This window comes from Pezoporus flaviventris, unplaced genomic scaffold (genome assembly GCF_033815535.1).
Source record: "Pezoporus flaviventris isolate CSIRO_AGI_PZ_B2104156 unplaced genomic scaffold, CSIRO_AGI_Pfla_v1 ptg000176l, whole genome shotgun sequence".
NCBI lineage: Eukaryota > Metazoa > Chordata > Aves > Psittaciformes > Psittacidae > Pezoporus > Pezoporus flaviventris.
In genome coordinates this window covers 1340402-1362209 of record NW_026892724.1, presented here as the reverse complement: position 1 = coordinate 1362209, position 21808 = coordinate 1340402, and the positions used below count along the sequence as shown (strand labels likewise).

The 21808-nt window shown below is 50.5% G+C and overlaps 2 protein-coding genes and 3 non-coding genes across 6 annotated transcripts; all 5 read left to right on the top strand.

Annotated features, from left to right (window-relative positions):
- The first annotated feature begins 4124 nt into the window (after positions 1-4124).
- Positions 4125-18052, top strand: PABPC4 (poly(A) binding protein cytoplasmic 4). The gene is given in 17 exon segments (XM_061440886.1): positions 4125-4227; positions 4645-4900; positions 10650-10843; positions 11145-11260; positions 11733-11872; positions 12120-12214; positions 12812-12949; positions 13490-13585; positions 14059-14331; positions 14586-14673; positions 14841-14960; positions 15517-15644; positions 16271-16336; positions 16338-16365; positions 16448-16578; positions 16657-16756; positions 17703-18052. Coding segments are annotated over 15 exon segments (1893 nt in total). The 5' UTR covers positions 4125-4227; positions 4645-4707; the 3' UTR covers positions 16744-16756; positions 17703-18052.
- On the top strand, positions 13220-13351 carry LOC133261994 (small nucleolar RNA SNORA55). Its single transcript, XR_009741190.1, has one exon. It is a non-coding gene; the product is annotated as a small nucleolar RNA SNORA55 (small nucleolar RNA).
- On the top strand, positions 13835-13963 carry LOC133261993 (small nucleolar RNA SNORA55). Its single transcript, XR_009741189.1, has one exon. It is a non-coding gene; the product is annotated as a small nucleolar RNA SNORA55 (small nucleolar RNA).
- LOC133261995 (small nucleolar RNA SNORA55) lies at positions 15093-15219 on the top strand. The gene has a single exon (XR_009741191.1). It is a non-coding gene; the product is annotated as a small nucleolar RNA SNORA55 (small nucleolar RNA).
- A 482-nt stretch (positions 18053-18534) lies between the features above and the next one.
- On the top strand, positions 18535-21787 carry PPIE (peptidylprolyl isomerase E). 2 transcript variants are annotated; one of them, XM_061480212.1, is made up of 10 exons: positions 18535-18586; positions 18688-18786; positions 18870-18913; positions 19531-19557; positions 19731-19812; positions 20387-20487; positions 20615-20738; positions 20818-21003; positions 21466-21608; positions 21684-21787. In XM_061480212.1, the coding sequence occupies exons 1-10, from the start codon at positions 18556-18558 to the stop codon at positions 21750-21752; spliced, it is 906 nt and encodes a 301-aa protein (XP_061336196.1). In that variant the 5' UTR covers positions 18535-18555; the 3' UTR covers positions 21753-21787. The 2 variants fall into 2 exon arrangements, with proteins under 2 accessions (XP_061336196.1, XP_061336197.1); XM_061480213.1 differs by lacking the exon at positions 19531-19557 and having other exon boundaries at positions 21684-21777.
- Positions 21788-21808: the final 21 nt, after the last annotated feature.

Sequence of the window (21808 nt, the reverse complement as noted above, 5' to 3'; positions counted from 1 at the left end):
AGTGTTGATGTGACTCTGTTCTGCTCATCTGGCCTGCTCCTTCTGCAGCAGGTGAGCTTGTGTTCCTTAAAAGCTTCAGAGAAGGTGAGGTGGGGCTTGTCCCTGCTGGTCATTTTATAGCTGCTGCCCTCTGGTCCCCTGACTTTTGACTTTGCAAACCATTCTGTGAGTCAGACTTAGCCGGAGAGGCAGCAGCACTTGCACTCAGACTGGCAGCCATCTGTGGGTTGAGAAGGAATGATTTCATTTAGCAGCATCTACAGAAATATCAGTGGCCAAATGGGGTCTGGTGGAGCCCGGCAGCCAGGCGCCTCAGCCTCCTGAGCCTTTGCAAGCAGGAGCAGAATAACCCCGGCTGCATCTTGCTGTTGGGAAATGCTTTGGGCTGAACAAAGAGCCACAGCTGAGAGCTGCTCTGTCTTGAGGAAAAGACCAGCAAATGATCCTTCTCGTGAAAGATGCTGGGAGAATTTTGTGGGGAATGGTGGGAATTCGACTTCCTTTCCCATAACTCCTTCTCACTCCAAAATGCCTTTCAAAACCGCCCATAAATCCCTGCCTTAAGTGCTGTGTTGGGAATTGCTGGAAGGGAGCAACTGCAGCTGTGATGGAGTAATGTAGCATCCGTCTGGAAGGGGAGAGAAACTTCAAGAGCAATAATAGGGCCATTGATGCCGGGTTGTCCTGCTGGTGCCTGGGCTGCCCTGACCCGGCTGGAGGCAGTGGTGGGAGCTCAGTGCTCTGGTGTGGCCTTGGCTGGGGAGAGCAGCGGAATTGCCCTCGCTGTGGGAGGCAGGCACAGACCAGCCCCGCGGGCTGCGCTGCTAAACCAAAACAGAGGCACTGGAACAAAACCACTTCCTGATCTCTGCTGATCAAACGGGAGCCGGAGCGGGTGGGAGGGCATGGGTTCAGGCCCGTGGGGTTTTCTCCCCACAGCACCATGGTGATTAGAGCAGTAGCCCGGGACTGGAGCTTAATTTTTTTTCCCAGGGTCTTCTTCAGCCTAAACGTCTGCTCTAACACATCCTGGCAACTTTTGATCTACCCTGTAGGGGAAATCCCCAAACTCTCCGTGCACTCTCTTCATCCTTGTTCTTCAGGCAAAGGAAAACATAATGAAGAGGCCTATGGGAATGTGTGGGCTGGCCCCGTGGCATGCAGCGCTCTGGAGCACGGCTCCAGCTCCCACAGCGGCGAGGCTGGCATGAAACAGGGTCCTGACGAGCCAGCCTTTGCTGCTGCTCGGAGGGCACCAGGCCACTTCCAGGCTGCAGGAGTTCTGTTGTGCAGGGCGGGTCGGGCTCTCCCGAATTCCCCTGCATGGCAAACGGTGCTTACCTGGTGCTCCTGCCCGCTGCGGGTGCCGGCTCCCTCCTGCCAGCCTTCTTCCACTCGTGGTGCAATCCCGGCCTGCCCTCTGCTGGTGAAATGCCAAGGCTCAGGAGGAGAATTCCCAAAGCAGGGTCAGGGTTTGGTCGAAATCTTGCCACCCGCGTTGAAAACCGGATGCTGTCTCGTGAGGACCGGCAGGGATGAGGCACCGTTCACATACACGGGAGCAGAGCGGCTTGCGAGGGTGATGGCTCTCACACAGCATCATCGATGGGGACACACGGGCAAGATGAAGACATCAAAACCTTCACTCTAGGCACGGCTGAAGGTCTTGAGAGGGCAAACTGGGAGGCTCCTGTTGGTCATCGGGGGCAGCTGCCCTCTTGTGTTGAGGGTACCAAGAGGAGTGGGGTCCCTGGGGCAGTTTTGGGCCCTCGTCAGCAGAGGATACCCCCAGGTCATCACTTTGTGCTAAGAGAGAGGACACAGTTGTCTGCATGGTGTCCCCTGGGAGGGGATGCGAATGTCAATGATGGTTCAAATAAAAGCCATTCTCAGCGTAGCCACAGCAGGGCCTTGCAGCCAAAGCTGTGTTTTGTCTTTAGCTACTCCAAACTCCTGCCACAGCCAAGCCGCTTGTCTCAGCCTGGGGTTTCACAGCTCAGGAGATGCTGGGCTGTGGAGGACCAAGTGTGATCCCAACAGTGTTGCATCCCAGCACCGCTGGGAAGATCAGCTCAGGAGAAGGATGATTTGCATCTGAAGAAAATAACCTGGACCAAAAATAGTGCAGAATAGTACAATTTGCTTTGCTATTGTTGCTTTTTATTTTGTTATTCTCCATTATTCCACTGTAATGAAGGGATAGGTGTCATATCCCTTATATTATGTCATCTCCCACTTTTAAAGCATATTAAAGGCAAGGTCATGTAGAATCAAGAAGTCACAGCAGACCAGCCTCTGCAGACTTTCCTAGTCCCCCTTAAGAGGACATCCATGTGCCCAAAGGTCGTTGATGAATCACCAAATCCCATGCTGCTGCATCCTCACGCTCTGCTGAAGATGCTGGAAACAGATCATTCCGGGTCTCCTCAGAGCTGGATCCCATGAGGATGAAGCTGTGGGACAGTGCAGGGGAGGGGGGAATCCCTCCCTTTTTGCAGTAGATGATGCTGTGATTTATTCAGTGCTCGGAGCTGTTCAACCCTCACCCTGGAAGAGCGAGTTTTCCACAGGGACCCTCGGTCCTGCGCCAGGGCAGCCCCTGATGGGAGTTGGTGCAGGAGCTCACACTGATGCTCTGGAGAGGAGGAGGCTGTGGGAAGAGCTCCAGCCACGGCCGCTCATCTCCCTGCCATCCACACCTCCAACACCGCAGCTTGAAGCAGAGACAAAAATCATCCCAGAGGAGCTGTTTGCTTCCTTGGTGTCTTCCTCTGCTCATCCTGCTCCTTGTCCCCATCAGCCAACACTGTCCTGTCTGGTGGTGGGATTGAGCTGCCCTGTGAGACATCGGCATGCAGGGGATGGGATGGGAAACACCCCCAAGCTCACCCTTCACGGTGCTGTGGCTGTGGGTGCGTGTCCCCCCATGCAGGATTTCACCCTCAATCAAGCGCTGAGCAGGGACAAGGCTTTGGTATTGCTCAAGGGGCCATGGGGTCAGGACATGGCCTGAGCTATAAACCTGCACTGCTGCCTCCAAACACCGCCCGGGGGCTGCTTTCTGTGACAGCCACAGAGATCTGAAGGATTATGAAGCCAGGCTGAGGACATTGGGGCTGTTTGGCTGCATGGGGACAGCAGCTTCCAGTGTCTGAGGGGGGCTACAAGGATGCTGGAGAGGGGTTCTGCATCAGAGACTGGAGCAACGGGACAAGGGGTGATGGGTTCAGACTGAAACAGGGCAAGTTCAGGTTGGAGATAAGGAAGTTCTTCCCTGTGAGGGTGCTGAGGCACTGGCACAGGGTGCCCAGAGAAGCTGTGGCTGCCCCATCCCTGGCAGTGTTCAAGGCCAGGTTGGACACAGGGGCTTGGAGCAAGCTGCTCTAGTGGAAGGGGTCCCTGCCTGTGGCAGGGGTTGGAGCTGGAGGACAATCAGGTCCTTTCCAACCCAAACCATTCTATTAAGCAGCTGTTGTGTTTATTTCTTGGGCTGGTCGCTGGCTGGGGCGAGGCGGACACCCCCGAGAGGGGAAGGTGGCCGTTGTGAGGGGCTGGGGTCTGAAGCAGAGCACCCGGCCTCCAGCAGCATAGCACTGAGGGTTAAGTGTTCACCGTGAGGGGACAGAACTTCCCCAAGGGATTCCTGCACTGGAAATAAACGGAAGCGCAGCCTGTCCTGTGGCACACAAGGAATGCCACAGGAGCGAAGGTGACTGCAGAGCGATGCCGCGGGGCCGCCATGTCCCTCATGAGGGTAGCCCAGCGCCCACCCCAAAATGGCGGCCGGCACCCGCGAGCCCCCTCAGCGCGGGCTGGCCCCGCCCCGCCCCGCCCCGCCTCAGGCCGGGCGCGCTGCGGTCCTCCCCCCCGCTGGGGTCGCTGCAGCGGGCGGCGGCGGCGCGCAGGCCGCGGGGTCGCTCCCCGCCGGGCCCCGGTGGCGGCTATAAAGGGGCGGCCGCAGGGCGTTCCGCTCTCTCCGCTTGCCGGGCCGCTGCGCGTGAGTCGGTGTCGGGCCCGGCGCCGCCGCGGGGCAGGGCCGGGGGAAGGGGTGGGGGGGGGCACGGGGAGGAGCCGGGGCTCCGGGCGAGAGCGGCTGCGGCTGCTGCGGCCCGCTCCGCTCCCTCCGGCCGCCGCGCTGCGTGCTGCCCCGGCGGAGCCGCTCTGTTCTATATATATATATATATATAAATACAACCCCAGCGGAGGAGATTTAACTGTAAATGAAAGGTTAGTATCAATATATAGTGCATAGAGGGGGCGTGTTCCTAATTTTTGCCTTTTTTTTTACCTCAGAAAACCAAACGGCCTCCGCTGTGGAGAGCTGGGGTTACATCAGGCTCTTCAAGTGAAACAAGGGGCGTGGGTTTAAGGGAGGTCGAGGCGGGTTTAGCCCAAGGGCTGTCGGTGGGAAGGCGCAGGAGGCTGCGTGTGGGTTTTGGCTTCATACCCGAACCCTGCCCTCCTGGAGGCTTAACTTAGTTCCTCTCTGGTTTCCAGGCCTCTGTGCCCCCCCTCAGCCGCTCTGTCCCCTCCTGCCACCCCCCCCTCTCCCGGGCAGTGTCTGCAGGCCCCGGCTTAGCGAGGCTTTAAATCAGGTTTTTGAGTCCGTCCGCCCCCCCCCCCAGTTTAAATATTTACCAAAAGCTCCACTTCAAGAAGCCCCAAGGCTCGAGTGAGTTCCCCGCTGGGCGCACGTGGTGGGGGAAGATGAACGCGGCTGCCAGCAGTTACCCGATGGCGTCGCTGTACGTGGGTGACCTGCACCCCGATGTCACCGAGGCCATGCTCTACGAGAAGTTCAGCCCCGCCGGGCCCGTCCTCTCCATCCGGGTGTGCAGGGACATGATCACCCGGCGGTCCCTCGGCTATGCCTATGTTAACTTCCAGCAGCCGGCGGATGGTAAGTGAGATGTGCAGCCGCATCTGTGGCTTCTTTCCTTTGCTTTTATTCACTTCTTGTTTGCTCATTCACACTTCTGTTGGTGTCTGTCACTATTAAAACGTTACAGGGTAAGTAACTTGCTAGTGACTCAAGCTGGAATTTTTTTTACTGCTTGGTGTGTGTCTGCAAGATGCACATCTTGGTAACACCTCTGATGGGTAGACCCATTTGTCTATTCTAGGTAGAAATTTTCTATTTCTATTCCAGGTAGAAATTTCTACCTATTTTAGATAGAAATCTATTTCTATGTAGACCTATCTATAAGTGCGACTATATTAAACTTTAAAGACTTGGATTTGTTTTTCACATAGGAGAATAATCTCCACTGTGTTCCCATATTTGTTTTCACATAGGTTTGGGCTATTTGTGTGCATCTCTGTGCAGTCAGTCCTAGTGAAAAAAGTTGAGAGTAGTCAGTCTTGGCTGAATGCTTAGTTCAGCCTCTGGCTGCCCACTCAACCCAATTTAATATTTAGGAGATCTGGTGGACTCCAAGTTGGTGTGCGCAGCAAGCAGCTGGATGGGTCTCCCAGTCTGGGAAGTGGTATTCCTGCATTAATGTGAAAGAAGATGCATTGTTCAGTGTGGGGGAAACCAGGCTGTCTCACATGCATGTCTCATATGTTGATTTGCTCTTGCCAGACTTTTTTTCATACCTTAAGTTGGTTCCTGCTCACATAAGTATTGTAGAGCTGAGGCAGCAGGAGCATGTGAAAGATGGGACAGAAGAGGTCACTTTGGAACACATCTTTAAGAAAAATGGGTCAGCATTTTCTGCCCTAGTTTTCAGAGCCTTTGCTTGTTGACTGGTGCAAGTTTATTGCTCTGTGCTGTCACCTAGCAGTATCTGCATGTGATGGAGACATCCAAAGGACAGATGAGAGTGAACTTTTCCTTTGAATTCAGCATCGATTCACGGCAGCACAGACTTCAGCAGCAAGTAAACTTCCTTTTAGGCTGTAGTAGCTTCTCTTGCTTTACATTTTTACCAACAGCGGCGTGGTCTGTCTGTGGCACAGGTTCATTGACTTTGGATCAAAGTATTGTGTAGATATATTGAATAACAGGAATGATACTCAAGTTGTATGCCTGCAGGCTAGCAGAGCCTCTGGGGTTGAGAAATGCTTGGATTTTACTTAGTCTGTTGTGATGATGTGCCATCCTAGGTTCCATCTTCTCTCAGGTCAGAGTACCTTCTGCATGGCCTTGCTTTGGGATGCAGGCGGATCTGATCCAGCACTTCTGATCTTTTTTTCTTGCCAGGCTGATGAAAAGCTGCTTTCCACTCCAGTGCATAATTACTCATTCATGGAACTCTCAGAAGTGCTTTTTTTTTCAGGCTAAGCAATGTATTTGTTATAAAACTCAGAGGGAAAGAACCTTAGAGCCTGATTATGTGATCTGCTGGGCCTGTCTGCTCTGACTCCCTGTTAGAAAACCACCTCAGGAGGTTCATGTGCTGTTCAGGCAATGGTACAGTTATCCTGCCTGTGTTTAGGCTATGATCTCATTTTGCAGGATAAAAGAAAGAAAAGCAAGGAGCAGAAATAAAGCCAAAAAAGAGTTCTGAGTTCAGATTAGAGGACTGTTGGGGAAATGGGATGCAAAAGTCTAGATAAAGGTCTCTTAAAGTAGACAAGACCTGTATAATACATATGTTAAAAGGGAAGAGTGGTGTGCATGCCTTAGCAGGAAAGTTCTTCACCTCATACAAATCTGAGGATATGGTGGCTTTCCAATGCATTTCAAGGTAATCTTTTATGGTAATAGGCAGGATTTTAGAGTGAGGTTGCATCATTCAGGCCTCCTGGTGAGGCAGCAGACATTTTAGGAAGTCCCAGTGCTTGAAGTGATACTTCAGCAAAGTGGTGTCCTGTTACTGCTGGGTCTTAGAAGGTCAAGAGATTTCAACCTAATCATATAGTTAATGTGGGCAAGGAGAAATACTCAAGCTCCTCCTGCCCTGATGAAGAGATCTCTTGTGAAATGCTCCTGATTTCTTCTGCTGGCAAACTGCAGTGTGTGTTACTTTGCCGAAGTGAAAACCAGCTGCTGTACTGAATGTGATGCAGGAAAACGTACACAGATAGCTTTGGAAAGGTGGTGGGGTACTGTGGGCTCCCTGAAACACACTTGAATATGAAGAGCAGAATTTCTGTTGCCAAATGCAGGAATAGGGATGATTAAAGGTTCCTGCAGGAGGGATCTGTGTTTTCTTCCAGGAATACATAATCAGAGTTGCATTTGGGCTTCATTTAACTGAATCTGTGAGGAGGTGTGGGGTGTTGCATAGCACGGGAAGGGATCTGTTTTGATTTATGGGTGACAGGAGATGCTACAAAATCCCACTTAAAGTAGTTGGGAAGCTTTGTGCTCTGAAAAATTGTAGGGAAGTTCTTGTGGACGCATTGTTAGTATGCTTCAAGTGGCAATAGGTGTTAAAGAATTTGCTGTATGATAGCTTGCATTTCCCCAGCCTTTTGTGGAAGGAGGAGTGCTTTTAAATCTGAAGAAAACAAGGGATCACTTTTTAGTGTGGCAAACAGATCTCTGGCCTTACGTCTAGAGAAAGGCCACCGAGCAAGTCATGGAGCCAGAACTCTCTCCCATGATGTGAGGCCACCAGGAGCTCACACTGTTACATCCTGAACACACTCTGTACTTCCAGAGTTCCTGTCTCTGAATTGCCTCAAAGCTGCTTGTTTCCTTTGTTTTTGTTAGCTGATGGAGAGATGCTTGACCCTGGCAGGGGCTGTGCGTTGTCTCACTGGTGTAGTCTCTGCAAAGAGGTTATTTTTAGTGAAAAGAAGCTCTGCTGTTTTCAACTGAACTTCTTTGGTGTAGTAACCAGTGAATGCTGAACACTGAACCTGTTGTACTGTGATAGGCAGATTAAGCTTCAAAGGTCTGGCTGGTTCAGGCTCAGCTGTAGTTGTTAATGTTTATTGGTTTTGACTGTGAAGAAGGGAAAGAAAAACTCATTTCGTTTGAAAGAAAAGCTGAATTTCCTTTTTCACAGCTTCCTCATGCAGGTTAATTGCATTCCAGGGTTTCATAATAATGGCACTCATGACATGACAACTCAGATAATGAAGCAGAGAAACTTTAATATGGCTCCAGAGATAAGCTGTTCTGGAAGTACAGAGAAAACAATGTTTTCCAAGCCAAGACAGAACCCAGAGCTGGGGTGAGATAAATAGCTCTGAAGCAGCAAGGTGTGCAAGTGTATGGATAAAGTTTTTGTCTCAGAGGGGAAGACAATGTAAGGGGAGAGCTGAGGGCTTCATTGCCAGCAGTGTTTTCTTCTGACTCCAGCAACCAAGAGATTTAAGCCTGTCCCTGTGCAGAGTTTCTCATGGGTGAATCTTGGGCTGTGCCTGTGGTTATCTGTGTTCATGTTGCTCAACCACAGCTGCTAATTCCAGCATTGTGTTAGCTCTGCAGCAGGGAGCCTCTAAGGCAGATTAATGACTTTGAGGCCTCAGGCAAACTGCAAGGAGTGTTCATGTGCTTTCCCTAGCTAGAAGGCTGTGGAAGAGGAATGAAAAGGAAGCCTGAAAGAGGTTAAGAGAATGTATAACGTTCTGTATGAGTTGCAGTTGAGTCCGTTGGAAGGATGACAGGAACCAGTGGGAGAGAAAGATACAGGAACTGAAATGGCTGAAACTTCGTGGCTTAAATAGAAAAAAAATGAGAAGGTGTTTGCTCAGATTAAGGAAATGAATCAGATGAGCTTGGTGTGAGTCAGCCACATAATTCATGCTGATCCTTTACAGGTTTTCTTAGGTCCTGGTGTAATGTGATTGCATTTCCACCTGTGGGTATGACAGACCTTCCTCAGATCATCCAGAGCTTTCTTGCACCCATGCTCACAAGAAGTGTCTGAGTGAATTTTAGGTGGACTATAATAATAGAGTGCGATACTAGCAAGCTATTGAAAGAGCAGGGCAATAGTATGTGCTTAAGTATGTGATGAGAAACCTCTAAAGAACTGGGAGTAGTTTACAACTAGGCTGTATCTTGGTGGTTGCTGCAGTGTTTCACAGGTCCTTCTGGTTCTGTGTCACTGCTACATCTGCTTGTCACCTTTCAGCAGGAACCCTGTTTCTGCTGCAAATGGTATATTCAAGTAGTTTGTGTCCTTGCCAACACATGCTTCTGCAGGACTGCTCCCTGCTATAAATAACCACTGCCAAATTTGACAAGCTGGACTGAGCTGCCTGCTGAAGTGCCTCTTAGGAGTGGGCTGCAGGAAGGACCTCACTTGCACTTGCACTGACTCAGAGTAGTAGCTGAGGAATCATTTTAGCATTGCGGTTAGTTGCATTTAACACCTTGCACTGAACAGAGCTGCTAGAGTCCTTGCTAGTATAACTTCCCTCCTTCTTTTATTTTTCCTGACTGCCTCAGGGATGAAGTCCAGCAGAGCTTGCCTCCCAGCTGGGCGTATGTGTGAAGGTGTACGTGGGGAAAATAGCAATAGCACCACTTCAGTTTAAAAAGCAGCAAGAAGAACATTTCAAAGCACTTGAATCATTCTGGGAAACTTCCGTGCATTAGCAGAAAGTTGATTTTGGGATAGGGAGTGCAGGAGGCTTTTGTAGGCCATGTCCCATTGGGGTTCCTAGAGCTAGTTTTGTGAAATGCTGAGTAGTGCAGCTCTGGCTGCACCAACAGAGTCACGTGAAAGAAAGTGTTTGAACTGCCATTTTCCTTGAATTTCCTGCTCCTGAAAGCTAATCAGCAATTCTCTCTGGGTGAAGGTGACTTGGAAGAACTGAGCCAAACAAATCTGGAAAACTCAGGTTCTGCCTTGTTAATATTCCTTGATTTTAATGCATGTATATCCCTCTCTTTTCCCGCTTCATGCTGGGGATTAACAGTCTGTCGTTTTCTCTGCTCGCTCCATGCTGGGAGTGTTTTCTGGCACAGAAGAGTCCCAAGCATCTCAATTTTATGAACAGGATCCTGATGTGTGTACGTAATGATCCTTTTAATATAGCAGTAGGCAGCAGAAATAGAATCGTGGAGGGGGTTTCAGTGTAGGTTAGAATGACGGTGCTGGGGTTGTTGAGTTTAGATCATTACTTCCCTGTTCATCAGATCAGGTTATAGGTTCCCCCCCACCCCCGAGTTTTGTCCACTTTTGCTGTCATCTTCAGATTGAGCAACTTAGGAATCTTTTTTTGGCCACATAAGTCAGAAGCTGCCTCATGCCTTCTTCAGCCAGCCACGTGTTCATGCATGCTCACCCTGATGCGATGGGGAGATGATCCTTTTCTCCTCATAGAGATGAGTGCGGGTGGATGTGAGCTTTGTGAGAAGCAACCAAGCCAAACAGTCGCTTTTGTTGCTTCCCTTTTTCCCCAGGGTTTCCTGTATTTACTTTCCTTCTTTGGGTGGAGCAATTTACCTTTATAATAGTTAAGACTAACTGATAAATCCCAAGCATTTTGACATTCATTTTGCTGTGGTTGTTAAAACATTAATACAGATTTAAAAGTCTATTAAGCCTATTCCACACTTAAAGATGTCTAACGACTGTGCTGCAAAGACCTCCCTTGAAACACTGAGTTAAAAAGTCATTGGAATTGGTCACCAAATGCCTCCATGAGCTGAATAGAATTCAGAGGGAATGATCACCCCCGTGATGGAAGCCTTTATTCTTTAACAAACCACAGAAATCTGTTCTTGACTTCTCTTGCAGCTGAGCGTGCTCTAGATACCATGAATTTTGATGTGATCAAAGGAAAACCCATTCGCATCATGTGGTCTCAGAGGGACCCCTCCTTGAGGAAGTCAGGGGTTGGGAATGTCTTCATTAAGAACCTGGACAAATCCATTGATAACAAGGCACTTTATGACACATTCTCAGCGTTTGGGAATATTTTGTCCTGCAAGGTGAGATGTGGTTGCTTTGTCCCATTCTGTTCTAGCGGTGACGTGATCAGACACGTCCAGTGTAGGAAGCAAAAGGGACACCTTTCACCAAGTGAGGAGTGGAGTCTGTAAAGACAGAGATGACCAAAAGCTCAGGGTTTGCTGAAGTTACCTCAGATCGGGTCATGAAGTGCACAAGTGTGAAACACAGATAATGTCTTCCTACAGCTGCTCCTTGGCAGTAACCGATTTCTATGTGCTGTGTCTGAGTGTGACAGAGGCAGAAAACATAGAACTGACATTCTGTTCTCCTTCCACGTAGGTGGTGTGTGATGAGAATGGCTCTAAGGGCTACGCGTTTGTGCACTTTGAGACACAGGATGCTGCAGACAGAGCCATCGAGAAGATGAACGGCATGCTGCTGAACGACCGCAAAGTGTGAGTGTCACAGCCAGCAGCACCAGCGAGCGCATGACCCGGGATGCATCTCGGTATTAACAGGGACACACAAGGCACTGGTTCTCCTGGCCCCAAGCCTTGGCCTGCTACCTCTCCACTACAGGGCTGGTGAGTGACCCTGCCCAAGCCATGGCCTGCTACCCCTCCATCATGGGCCTGGTGGGTTTCCCTGACCAAGCCTTGATTTGCTGCCTCTTCACTAGTGGGCTGGGGTGGGTTTCTGTGGCCAGTACTCTCCACGGCAGAGCTGGGTAGGCGTTCCTGGCCAACTGTAGGACAGGTGATTTTTCCAGTTGGTCTGTGGCCTGTTTGTCCTTCTCTTCTGCTGTCACTCTTGTCCCTATGCCCAGCTTCTACTACACACTCATTTTTTGCCTCGCTGCAAGTCACACATTGCTTTTTGCAGTCTTGAGAACAAGTTGCTTACTGGGCTTTTCCTTCTTTCTTACAGATTTGTTGGGAGATTCAAGTCTCGTAAAGAACGGGAGGCTGAGTTGGGAGCCAAAGCAAAGGAATTCACCAATGTTTATATCAAAAACTTTGGGGATGACATGGATGATGAAAGACTAAAGGAGCTCTTCAGCAAATACGGTAAATTCAGAAACACCTCTAATGCGGCTGTGAATTTCATGACCCCTGGCAGTTTAACAGGACCAGTGTCTAGTTCTGCCTGGGTCGCTTGGAAGCTGAGGAACATAAAGAGTTGATGTGTGGGTACTAGTTGTGCCAAGTGTTAGACAGGAGGCAGTGGCTGATGAGGAGATGAGAGACGGGGGGCTGAGAGTTTAGTCTTGAAATAGTTCTGTGATATTTTACTAACCATGTCCCTTGGTAACAGGTAAAACTCTGAGTGTTAAAGTGATGACAGACCCCACTGGAAAATCCAAAGGCTTTGGCTTTGTAAGCTTTGAAAAGCATGAAGATGCTAACAAGGTATGACTGGTTTTTATGCTGCTTGGGTATCTTCAGAGAAGAAAAACTTGGTTTATAAGGGGAGAATGTGAAAATGAGAGAAAACTCTGCCTCAGGCATAACCTCTTCCAGGTTTGGGAACTTAGAAGCCTTTTGCACCTTACTAGCTTGACATTAAATGGTAACTTGGCGTTTTTCCAGCTTCCTAGATCCACACAGAATATAGCGCTATAATCAAGAACATTAAGTGCTGAAGAAATATTACAGTGCAGGGTTTGAAGGGGGAAGCATCTAGAGTGAGAACATTGCTTAGAAGTGGTCTTCTCAGAGCAGCAGGCTTACTAAAATTTGGCCTTAATTTCAAGAAGAGATGGGGATAAATTCCCAAGTTGCATTAGTCCTGCAGGTAGAGTGGTGGTGTCAGTGTGGGCTCTCCTGATCCCTTCAGCTTGTCTGTAATTAGCCTGTTATTACACAGTGCAAAGATAAAGGGTCAGCCTTGGTTTATTGCCCAAAGGGCAGTGATACAGTGTGAGCTTTGGACAGCCCTGTTTTCAACAGGAATAGTTGCTGTCTCGCTTTAGCACTTGACAGTTTCCTCTTGACCCCTCTGTCCAGGCAGTAGAAGAAATGAATGGGAAGGACATCAATGGGAAGATGGTGTTTGTAGGCCGAGCACAAAAGAAGGTTGAGCGCCAGGCAGAGCTGAAACGGAGGTTTGAACAGCTAAAACAAGAGAGACTCAGCCGGTACCAGGTGAATTGTCTGTTCCTCTCCTGAATTAAGGCACCATTTTCAGTCTGTTGGCAAAGTAGACGTTGTCCTGTGACAGATCCTAGGAGTTAAAATGTAAAGGTATCTGGGGACAAAGGGGAATCAGGGCCTAGTCTAGGCAATGCAAGTGTGTAGGAGGACATGAGAAAGCAGCCAGTCTCCTTTGCTTTCAGTGGGGTTACATAGAAGGATGAGAGACAGCAAAACCCTCTACTGTTGTCACTATGGCAAAACTGGGTCATGTCAGAGATTGCATCAGATCTTTCCCAGGTCATGAGATACAGTGCTGAACTGGGGATACATGATGCAACAGAAAAGCAGAGGAAATCCAGACAAGCTCCCTTTCACCACAGTGGGACTTGTCTCTACGCCTTTGCAACATCTATTTCAGCTTTGGGTGGTATGAAGGGAACACGATGCTAAAAAGAGTGTTTCAGATAAATTACAGCTCTGGCAGATGGATGCTAACAGTCAATGTTTTTCTTTGATGTTATGAATGCCTCATTGTTCTCTCCCTTCTAGGGTGTTAATCTATATATTAAAAACCTAGATGACACCATAGATGATGAAAAACTGAGGAAGGAATTCTCACCTTTTGGCTCAATAACAAGTGCCAAGGTATTGTGGGCTTGGGGGCTATTTGGATTTTAAAGCCTGAAGAAGGAACTGTATCTGACCTGGAATTGAAGGGCAGTTCTTCTGTTCCCTGATCATTGTGATCCTGAGAACATGTGGGCTTTGGGTCTTGGTGGGATCTTACTGAAAAATTGCTTCATTCCCTCATCAAAAGAGGAGGCAGGAAGTGGGAAAAGTGCTCGTTGAAGGTGACTCCCAGTAAGCATGACATGGCATTTTCCTTTAGAGCTTGCACCAAATCTTTCCCATTCCTTACTGCTCAGTGTGGGCCTGGGGACACATGGTGCGTACAGAAAGGCAAAGTAAATCCAGGCAGGTGACTTCTCAGTGGGTACCTGCCTCTACACCTCTGCAACAGTTACATCCAACCTGCCCGAAATGTGATGTGTTAAAACGTGGGTTCGTAGCTTAAGTTCTTGTTCTGGTGCTCCACTAGCAATTGATCTTTACTGCAGGTGATGCTGGAAGATGGACGGAGCAAAGGGTTTGGCTTTGTCTGCTTTTCCTCTCCAGAGGAAGCCACAAAAGCTGTGACAGAGATGAACGGGCGAATTGTGGGCTCAAAGCCGTTGTATGTGGCACTTGCCCAAAGGAAAGAGGAGCGAAAGGCCCATCTGACCAACCAGTACATGCAGCGCATCGCTGGGATGAGAGCCCTGCCTGCCAACACAATCATTAACCAGTTCCAGCCTGCTGCTGGGGGCTATTTCATGCCTGCTGTGCCCCAGGTAAGCTGAGCTAGTGTGGATTTTGAACGCCTTGGAGCTGTGGTGGTTCAGCTGCAGTAATGTCACTGAGCCTTTCTGCGCCTATAAACAAGTAACTCCTAATGAGGGGTGCAGGCAGTGGAGTTAATTCTGTGACTTCACTGCCTAAGGTGACTTGAGTGTTGAGTCCTGGCAACAGCTGCCAAAAACATGTTGTGAGCAGTGTTTGCTACTCACTTAGGTGTTGTCTCTGAGCTTGTCTAATCTATCTTCAGGCTCAGAGCAGACCCACTTATTATGCACCCAATCAAATGGCACAGATGAGACCCAACCCACGCTGGCAGCAAGGAGGAAGACCTCAAGGTGAGAGAAACATTTTTGGCTGTATGACCTTTTTGGCTGTACTTTCCAACAAGACCAACGCGCATGCTCTCCTTGGTGTACACAACCCCAACCTGCTTCCTGTAGCTGACTGTCCTGACTTGCCAGTCGGTTCTGTTTTGAGGATTTCCCCTCATTTCTTCCATTAGGCTTCCAGGGAATGCCAAATGCCATGCGCCAGTCTGGACCACGGCCAGCACTGCGCCACCTGGCCCCTGCTGGCAATGCCCCGGCCTCTCGTGGCCTCCCTGCCGCTGCCCAGCGAGTTGGTAAGGTGTCTGCTTCCAGGCTCTCCCCTTGTCTGTGAGGGGCGAGGATGCTCTCGAGATCTGACTTCTGCTTCCAAAGATGGTTGTCAGATACAGATAACCAAAGACCATTAGACTCAATGGGCAGAGACAGCACCTGAGTCTTCCCTATTGCTCGCTGTGCATTGCAGGTCTGGGGGCAGTTGGTGCACAGCAATGGAAATCCAGATGGGTTGTTCTCCACTGGTTTGGATCTCTTTCCTACACCTCTGCAACATTTACCACTCAAAGAGGAAAAAAAGAAGGCTCTAAGTTATGGATATCATTTTCAGAGTAGAACATCTAAAAATTCTATACCCGTGAATAGTTTAGAAAGTACCTGAAGTGCCACATGTGGAATCCCTGGGTTACTCTCAGGGAGAATAGCTCGTTCCCCTGAAGTAGCCAGTTGCATTTTGCAGACTGATTCCTAAAGAAGTTCTCCTGAGCGTAGTTTGGCTTCAGCAGTTAACAGCAGGCATCCTAACTTGCACATTGCTGCAGGTGTCTGTAGATCTGGTCTCTTCCTCTCTTGCAGGAGTGGGCGCTGCAGCACAGAGCTTGGCCCCTCGCCCGCCCGTGGCTGCCCCGGCTCCCAGAGCAGTTCCTCCCTACAAATACGCCTCCAGTGTCCGCAGCCCGCACCCGGCTGTGCAGCCCCTGCAGGTACCATGAGGGGCTGGCCTGGGGACTCTCTCCACTCGCTGCAGTCCAGCAGGGTTTATGTGCATCTCAAGTGTTTCTGCAGAAACCTGAAGCTACTTTTATAACCCAGACAAGCATCGTGATTTGGAATTCAAAAACCTGGTGGTTGTACCTTTGCCAGAGGCAGTTGTTTCACCTGCCTTGTACTTGCAAACCGTTTTCCACCCAGATTTGCTGTAAGGGTGTTTTTCTTGGTTCTTTGCTTTCCCATTTTGCAGCCATTTGTTCTCCAACCTCTTTGTCCCATTCTCTCTCGGGGGTCATTGGTCAGTTTGCTTTTCCCACAAACCTGTGTAGTAAAAAAAAGCAGGTGTGGATGTTGCTCTTTCTCAGTTGCAATGTTTTTTTGATCCAGTGTCTGCAAGATACTTACAGTGCCCATGTGTGACACTGAGTTCACAACTTGGAAGGGAGCATGTTTGTGAACCAAGGGCACCTTGCCTGTCCTTTCCTGAAACATCAGTCTGCTATAGGCTTGACAAAGGTTGTGTTTTTGAAGGAGGGAATGGATGTTGTCTGATTGTCTCTAAATGTGAAGCAATCAGCCTAGTACCTGATTCAGAACCCTCATGTCTGCCCTTCCATAGGCACCTCAGCCTGCAGTCCATGTGCAAGGACAGGAGCCACTGACCGCCTCCATGCTGGCTGCTGCCCCCCCCCCAGGAGCAGAAACAGATGCTGGGTAAGGGAAACTCATCAGGTTTCAAAGATGACTTTGTAATTGAAACTTAGCTGTCTGAGCTCCCTTCTTTTGTAACCCCCAGGAGAACGTTTGTTCCCTCTGATCCAAGCTATGCACCCCAGCCTGGCAGGGAAGATCACAGGAATGCTACTAGAGATTGACAACTCAGAGCTGCTGCACATGCTAGAGTCTCCGGAGTCCCTCCGGTCCAAGGTAGATGGCTTGTTCTGTTAGGTGGGGTGGGGAGCTCTGCTCAGGAGAGCTGCTCTCATGCCTGAATTGTCTCCTGAGGTGGAGGAGGCCGTTGCAGTGCTGCAGGCTCACCAAGCCAAGAAGGAAGCTGCCCAGAAGGTGGGCGTGGTTGCTGCTACCTCTTAAACCGGGAAGACTGGTGAGTGTCTCTGTCCTCAAACTCACTTAAAAGCTTCCACATCGGAGGGAATAAAGTGTGATGGTTTGTGAATGCAGCCAGGCTGGAGACCCATGGGCAGCACTTGTCTGAGTTTACTCCATTCTTTAATAAAATCCAGCTCAACCCAACTCCCTGATGTGTTTTTTCCCCCAATGTAATCCTTATTTTGTGGAAGCTTTAGAAATACTCCTCAGAAATCTTACTTTCATTAAGCATCAGAAAGATGGTAAGTCCCTGACATGTTCCTAGCAGTTGACACGTCAAGGAAGGATTAACATATTGAGTCTTGTGAAGCTGCTAATCTGGGAAATAAAAAGAGACACAAGATGCTTCAGTGACTCTGAGGTCAACACAGTGTGTTCATGCCTGTTCCTTAGCCTGACAATCATCTGCCTACAGTGTGTATTAAGGTGGTGGTGTTGGAAATGTCCTTTCACTGCATGGGTCTGTGCAGGCAAATGCCATCTCCTGTGTTTGGAGCTGGCTCCTGTTTAACCCTAATAAGGTTTTTGATTATTTGAATGCCTCTTCTTGCTTTAATGATCCATTTTTCTGTGGGTTGTCTAGAATTGACAGCTTCAGTTCTTTTTGTGATGCTGCTGTGGTCAGATGTCCCAGCTCACAGGGGTGCAGAATGGTACTTCCCTCCCTTCCTCAGTGGCTCCAGTTGCTAGCTCCTCTGTTAAGGAATTAAGAGTTTCTTGTCAGATGATCAGAAATGGGTATTTTCCACAGCTGTTAACAGCCTTTCCACACCTTGCAAATGATATTGGAGTCACTTAAAGTATACTTTAACACATGTATTAAATATTAATATAATAAGCTCATGTTGGAGCTGTATGATACATGGCTTGTGCTGTGGGGAGCTTGGCTCTCTGGATTGAGGTGTGCTGGCTGTGGGTAACCTCTGCCCCTTTTCTTCTAGGATGCAAAGAAGCCAAATAGCCCCTTTGTAGCCATCAGCTGAAGATGTTTGGAGGCTCCTCCCTGTCCTGCAGATCTCAATGCCATGCATCCTATCACATAGTTTATTGCATTTTGTAAATTAATCTTTAAGGTCTTATTTAAAAAGCCAGGTCTGAAGCTGTAGATCTCCCAAACCAGAACTGGGCTCGCAAGCTTCTCCGTTGTGGCCAGAACAGAGCTACCCTTTGTGTCTTCTGAGGAGGATGCCTGGGATTTTAGGTTGGAAGTATTTTGTGGTTTTGGTTTTAAACTCAGCAGTCCAGTTTGGAAAGTCTGGAAAGCATTTATCAATAAAGGAATAAAATTCCACTCTGTTATCTTCACTTGCTAAGTGGTGTGATAGAGCTCAGTGCAGTCAACTTTGAGTGTATGGTTGCTACGTGAAGAGTGTGATTGGAGTTGTTACTGCTGACTGTGGAGAAAGGCTGCTTGAGGCTGGGGGGCAGCTGTTTGTCAAGGGCAGGGAGCGTGTGGGGGCTTCCTCTGCATCCCCCCACCGCTGCAGAGCAGCTCTGCTGCCCTTTGGTGTTCCGTTGTTTGGCTGCTCTTGGAGAATCTGTTGACGTGAAAGGGATCCAGTCGGGTGCGTCTCGTGCTTCCTGGGTACTGCTTCCTCCACCTTCACCCGCTAACGCCGCCGCATGCCAGCAGTGGGGTCAGTCCGTGCTTTGAGCCCCTTTGGGTGCTCCGTTCCAATGGAGAGCGCTGCCCTTGCCCCGGCAGCCATACCCCGCTCCCGCCGGTGCCCCGGAGCCGTGGGGTGGGAGTCACGTGATTCCGGGTCGCGACTGTCACGTGGTTCCGGCGCGAAGATGGCGGCCACCAAGAGGGTGCTGTACGTAGGTGAGTGCCGGGGCTGCTGTACGTGGCCGTGCCCGTGCTCGGTGTCCGCGGCCGCTGCCCGGGACCCGTGTCCGGTGTCCGTGACCGGTGTCCGCCCGCAGGCGGGCTGGCGGAGGAGGTGGACGAGAAGGTGCTGCACGCCGCGTTCATCCCCTTCGGCGACATCACCGACATCCAGATCCCGCTGGACTACGAGACGGGTGCGTGCCCCGGACGGCGCCGCTGGGCGCCCGCGGGAGCGGGTGTCGGTGCTGCCCGTGACCGCTCGCTTCTTCCTCTGCAGAAAAGCACCGCGGGTTCGCCTTTATCGAGTTCGAGCTGGCAGAGGTGAGGCAGGGGCGAGGGTGCTTCCTAAGCGGGGCTTCGGGGGGGGAGCTTCCTCCTGGTGGATGCGGTTGGGGGCAGCAAGCGGGGGTTACCTCTGGTGCTGCTCTGCTTTTCCAAGTTCCCACTTTCTTATGGGCTGAAGCACGGGCACTGCTCTCTCGGGCGGGTTTCTTGGCTTTGTGTATTTCATAGTATCCCAGCCTGGTTCGGGTTGGAAGGGACCTCAGAGCTCATCCAGCTCCAACCCCTGCCACAGGCAGGGACCCCTTCCACTGGAGCAGCTTGCTCCAAGCTCCTGTGTCCAACCTGGCCTTGAACACTGCCAGGATCTTACAGCCTGTCGTGGGCTTCACACGCAGGATCTCTCTTCCTCTCTCAAACGCTGGCGTCAGCAGTAAAGCATCTTAAATAAAATGGGTTTATGGGATCAAATGTGGGAAAAGGAGTCCCATGTACTGGATTGGGTACAGCTCCTGCGAGATCCATTGGTTCATATATAGATGAGGTTTTGGAGCACAGTCCCTGGGCAGTCTCTTTTGCATGTATGTGCTGAGCTTTGCTTTGAAAGGGAGAGAAGAGGTGATACAATAATGATCTTCTTTCACCTCTTTTGGCAGGATGCAGCAGCAGCGATTGACAACATGGTAGGGACCCTGTTCGCCCAGGGGGACAAGTGGTTTTGCTGCCTTCCCAGCAGTGAGGCCCTGAATGGTGTGAGCTACACCAAGAGCTCTGTGATTCTCCTCTATGGGGAGCTGGGGGGCACAGTGATTTTTATACCCTTTGGTGGGCTTTGTTGTGCTTTTCTCCTCGGCAGAACGAGTCCGAGCTCTTTGGCAGGACAATTCGGGTGAACTTGGCCAGACCCATGCGAATTAAAGAGGGATCATCCAGACCTGGTGAGTTGGTGTCTGGGAGGGGAGAGCATCCCCATGGGTGTTGAGAGCTTTGGGCATCAGCCATCAGGCCCTAGGGCAGAGAGCTTTGCTCTGCTTCCCATCTGGGGAGCTCATGTGTCTGAGCAGCATCCAAGTAACTTAATAACCACATAATCCAAAATACTCCCTCGTTCCTTGGGTGGAAACCCTCTTGGCTGCACTTCTGATTATCTTCATGCCTGCTGGCAGAGGGCACAGCATGCACACCATGCCAGGAAAATGGCACACACAGCTGGCCACATCTGTGTAAGCAGAGGGGGCCAAGGCATGCCAAGCACTCGTGCAGTGTGATGGGCAGTGGCAACGAGCAGGCCACAAGCTTGCCCTGCGTGGAGGCACCTCTGGGAGGAAGAAGAGGTGACTTTGTCTCTTCTTTGCCCGCATGCTGTGTCTCCTGGGGTAGGCTGCGCCCTGACCTGTGCAGGCATGTGTATGCTCATGTGTGTGCTCACGTGTGTGCTCATGTGTGCGCATGTGTGTGCTTCCGTGTGGCCCTTTGGTTCCTGTGCTCTGAGCCTTCCTTTTGCCATCGCAGTCTGGTCGGATGATGACTGGCTGAAGAAGTTTTCGGGGAAGACTTTGGAAGAGAACACAGAGGAGGGAGGAGCAGAGGCCTCCAAAAAAGAGGTGCAGGAGGTAAGAAAACCGTGCGGAGCTGTCTGCGTCCCTGCGGCCCCGAAGGCTGAGAGCGTGGGGCCTAACTGCCGCTGGAGGCAAAGCAGAGGAATGTCATCCCAGCTCCTTGTTTCCTTTTCCTGCTCAGGGTGAGCCTCCTGCCAAGAAATCCCGGGCGAACCCTCGGGTTTTCATGGAGATCAAGATCGGAAACAAACCTGCGGGGCGGCTGCAGATCCTCCTGCGCTCGGATGTGGTGCCCATGACTGTGGGTGAGCAGTGGCTCAGCCTCCCCGGCGTGGAGCCTTCCAGCAGGCACAGCTCTCACCTCTCTCCCCTTGGCCCGGACAGAGAATTTCCGCTGCCTCTGCACCCATGAGAAAGGCTTTGGCTTCAAAGGGAGCAGCTTCCACCGCATCATCCCCCAATTCATGTGCCAGGCTGGCGACTTCACCAACCACAACGGCACCGGGGGCAAATCCATCTACGGGAAGAAGTTTGATGATGAAAACTTCATTCTGAAACACACGGGGCCAGGTAGAGCCATCTCCTGGGCAGGGGCTGAGGAACAAAGGGGCTCAATGTCATCTAGGGGCCACCCTTGGGCTGGTTCGTTGATGGTCGCAGCTCTGAATTACAGCCTCTGTTGGCAAACCACTTGTGGTCGCACACTGTGAACTTCCAGTGCTGCATAATGGACAAAGAGTTTCAAAGCTGCTTCCCTTTGAGTTTGAAGGAGTCACGGTGCGATTATGAAGCGCAGTAAAAAGCAAGCAGGTTTATCTCCATGCAAGCAGCTTTTCTGTTACCGCAGCTATAAATGGATGAGCAATCTCTACCCCTTTCCATCTTTCGTGCCTGCAGGTGTTTGTGTTGTTTCCAGTAGTTTGTGGAGTTTAATATCCAGAGGCTCTCTTAAAACTGGCAGTGTTTTGCAGGGTGTGGGAATGGGGTTGGGTCAAAGCATCAGCATCCCACCACTGCCCTTTATGATCACAGGGCTGTTATCGATGGCAAACTCGGGCCCAAACACCAACAGCTCCCAGTTCTTCATCACGTGTGAGAAAACAGACTGGCTGGACGGGAAGCACGTGGTGTTCGGGGAGGTGACGGAGGGCATGGACGTGGTGCGGCAGATCGAGGTAGGTGCGAGCAGAGCCAGCCTCCTGCCACCCTTGGGCTTCGTGCCTCTGACTCCTGCTGCTCTGTTCCCCAAGGCTCAGGGCACTAAGGACGGGAAGCCGAAGCAGAAGGTGATCATCTCGGACTGCGGAGAGTGCCCCTGAGCATGGGCTGAGCCGGGCTGGGATGGGGTGGCCCCGTGGTGCCCCAGCAGTGCCCA

Bases quoted from the DNA above. Each gene is read 5' to 3' on its own strand.
- PPIE (XM_061480212.1), top strand. From the start codon at position 18,556: ATGGCGGCCACCAAGAGGGTGCTGTACGTAG. The intron at 20,488-20,614 runs GTAAGAAAACCG...TTTCCTGCTCAG, and splicing joins CCAAAAAAGAGGTGCAGGAG to GGTGAGCCTCCTGCCAAGAA. The intron at 21,004-21,465 runs GTAGAGCCATCT...TTATGATCACAG, and splicing joins TCTGAAACACACGGGGCCAG to GGCTGTTATCGATGGCAAAC.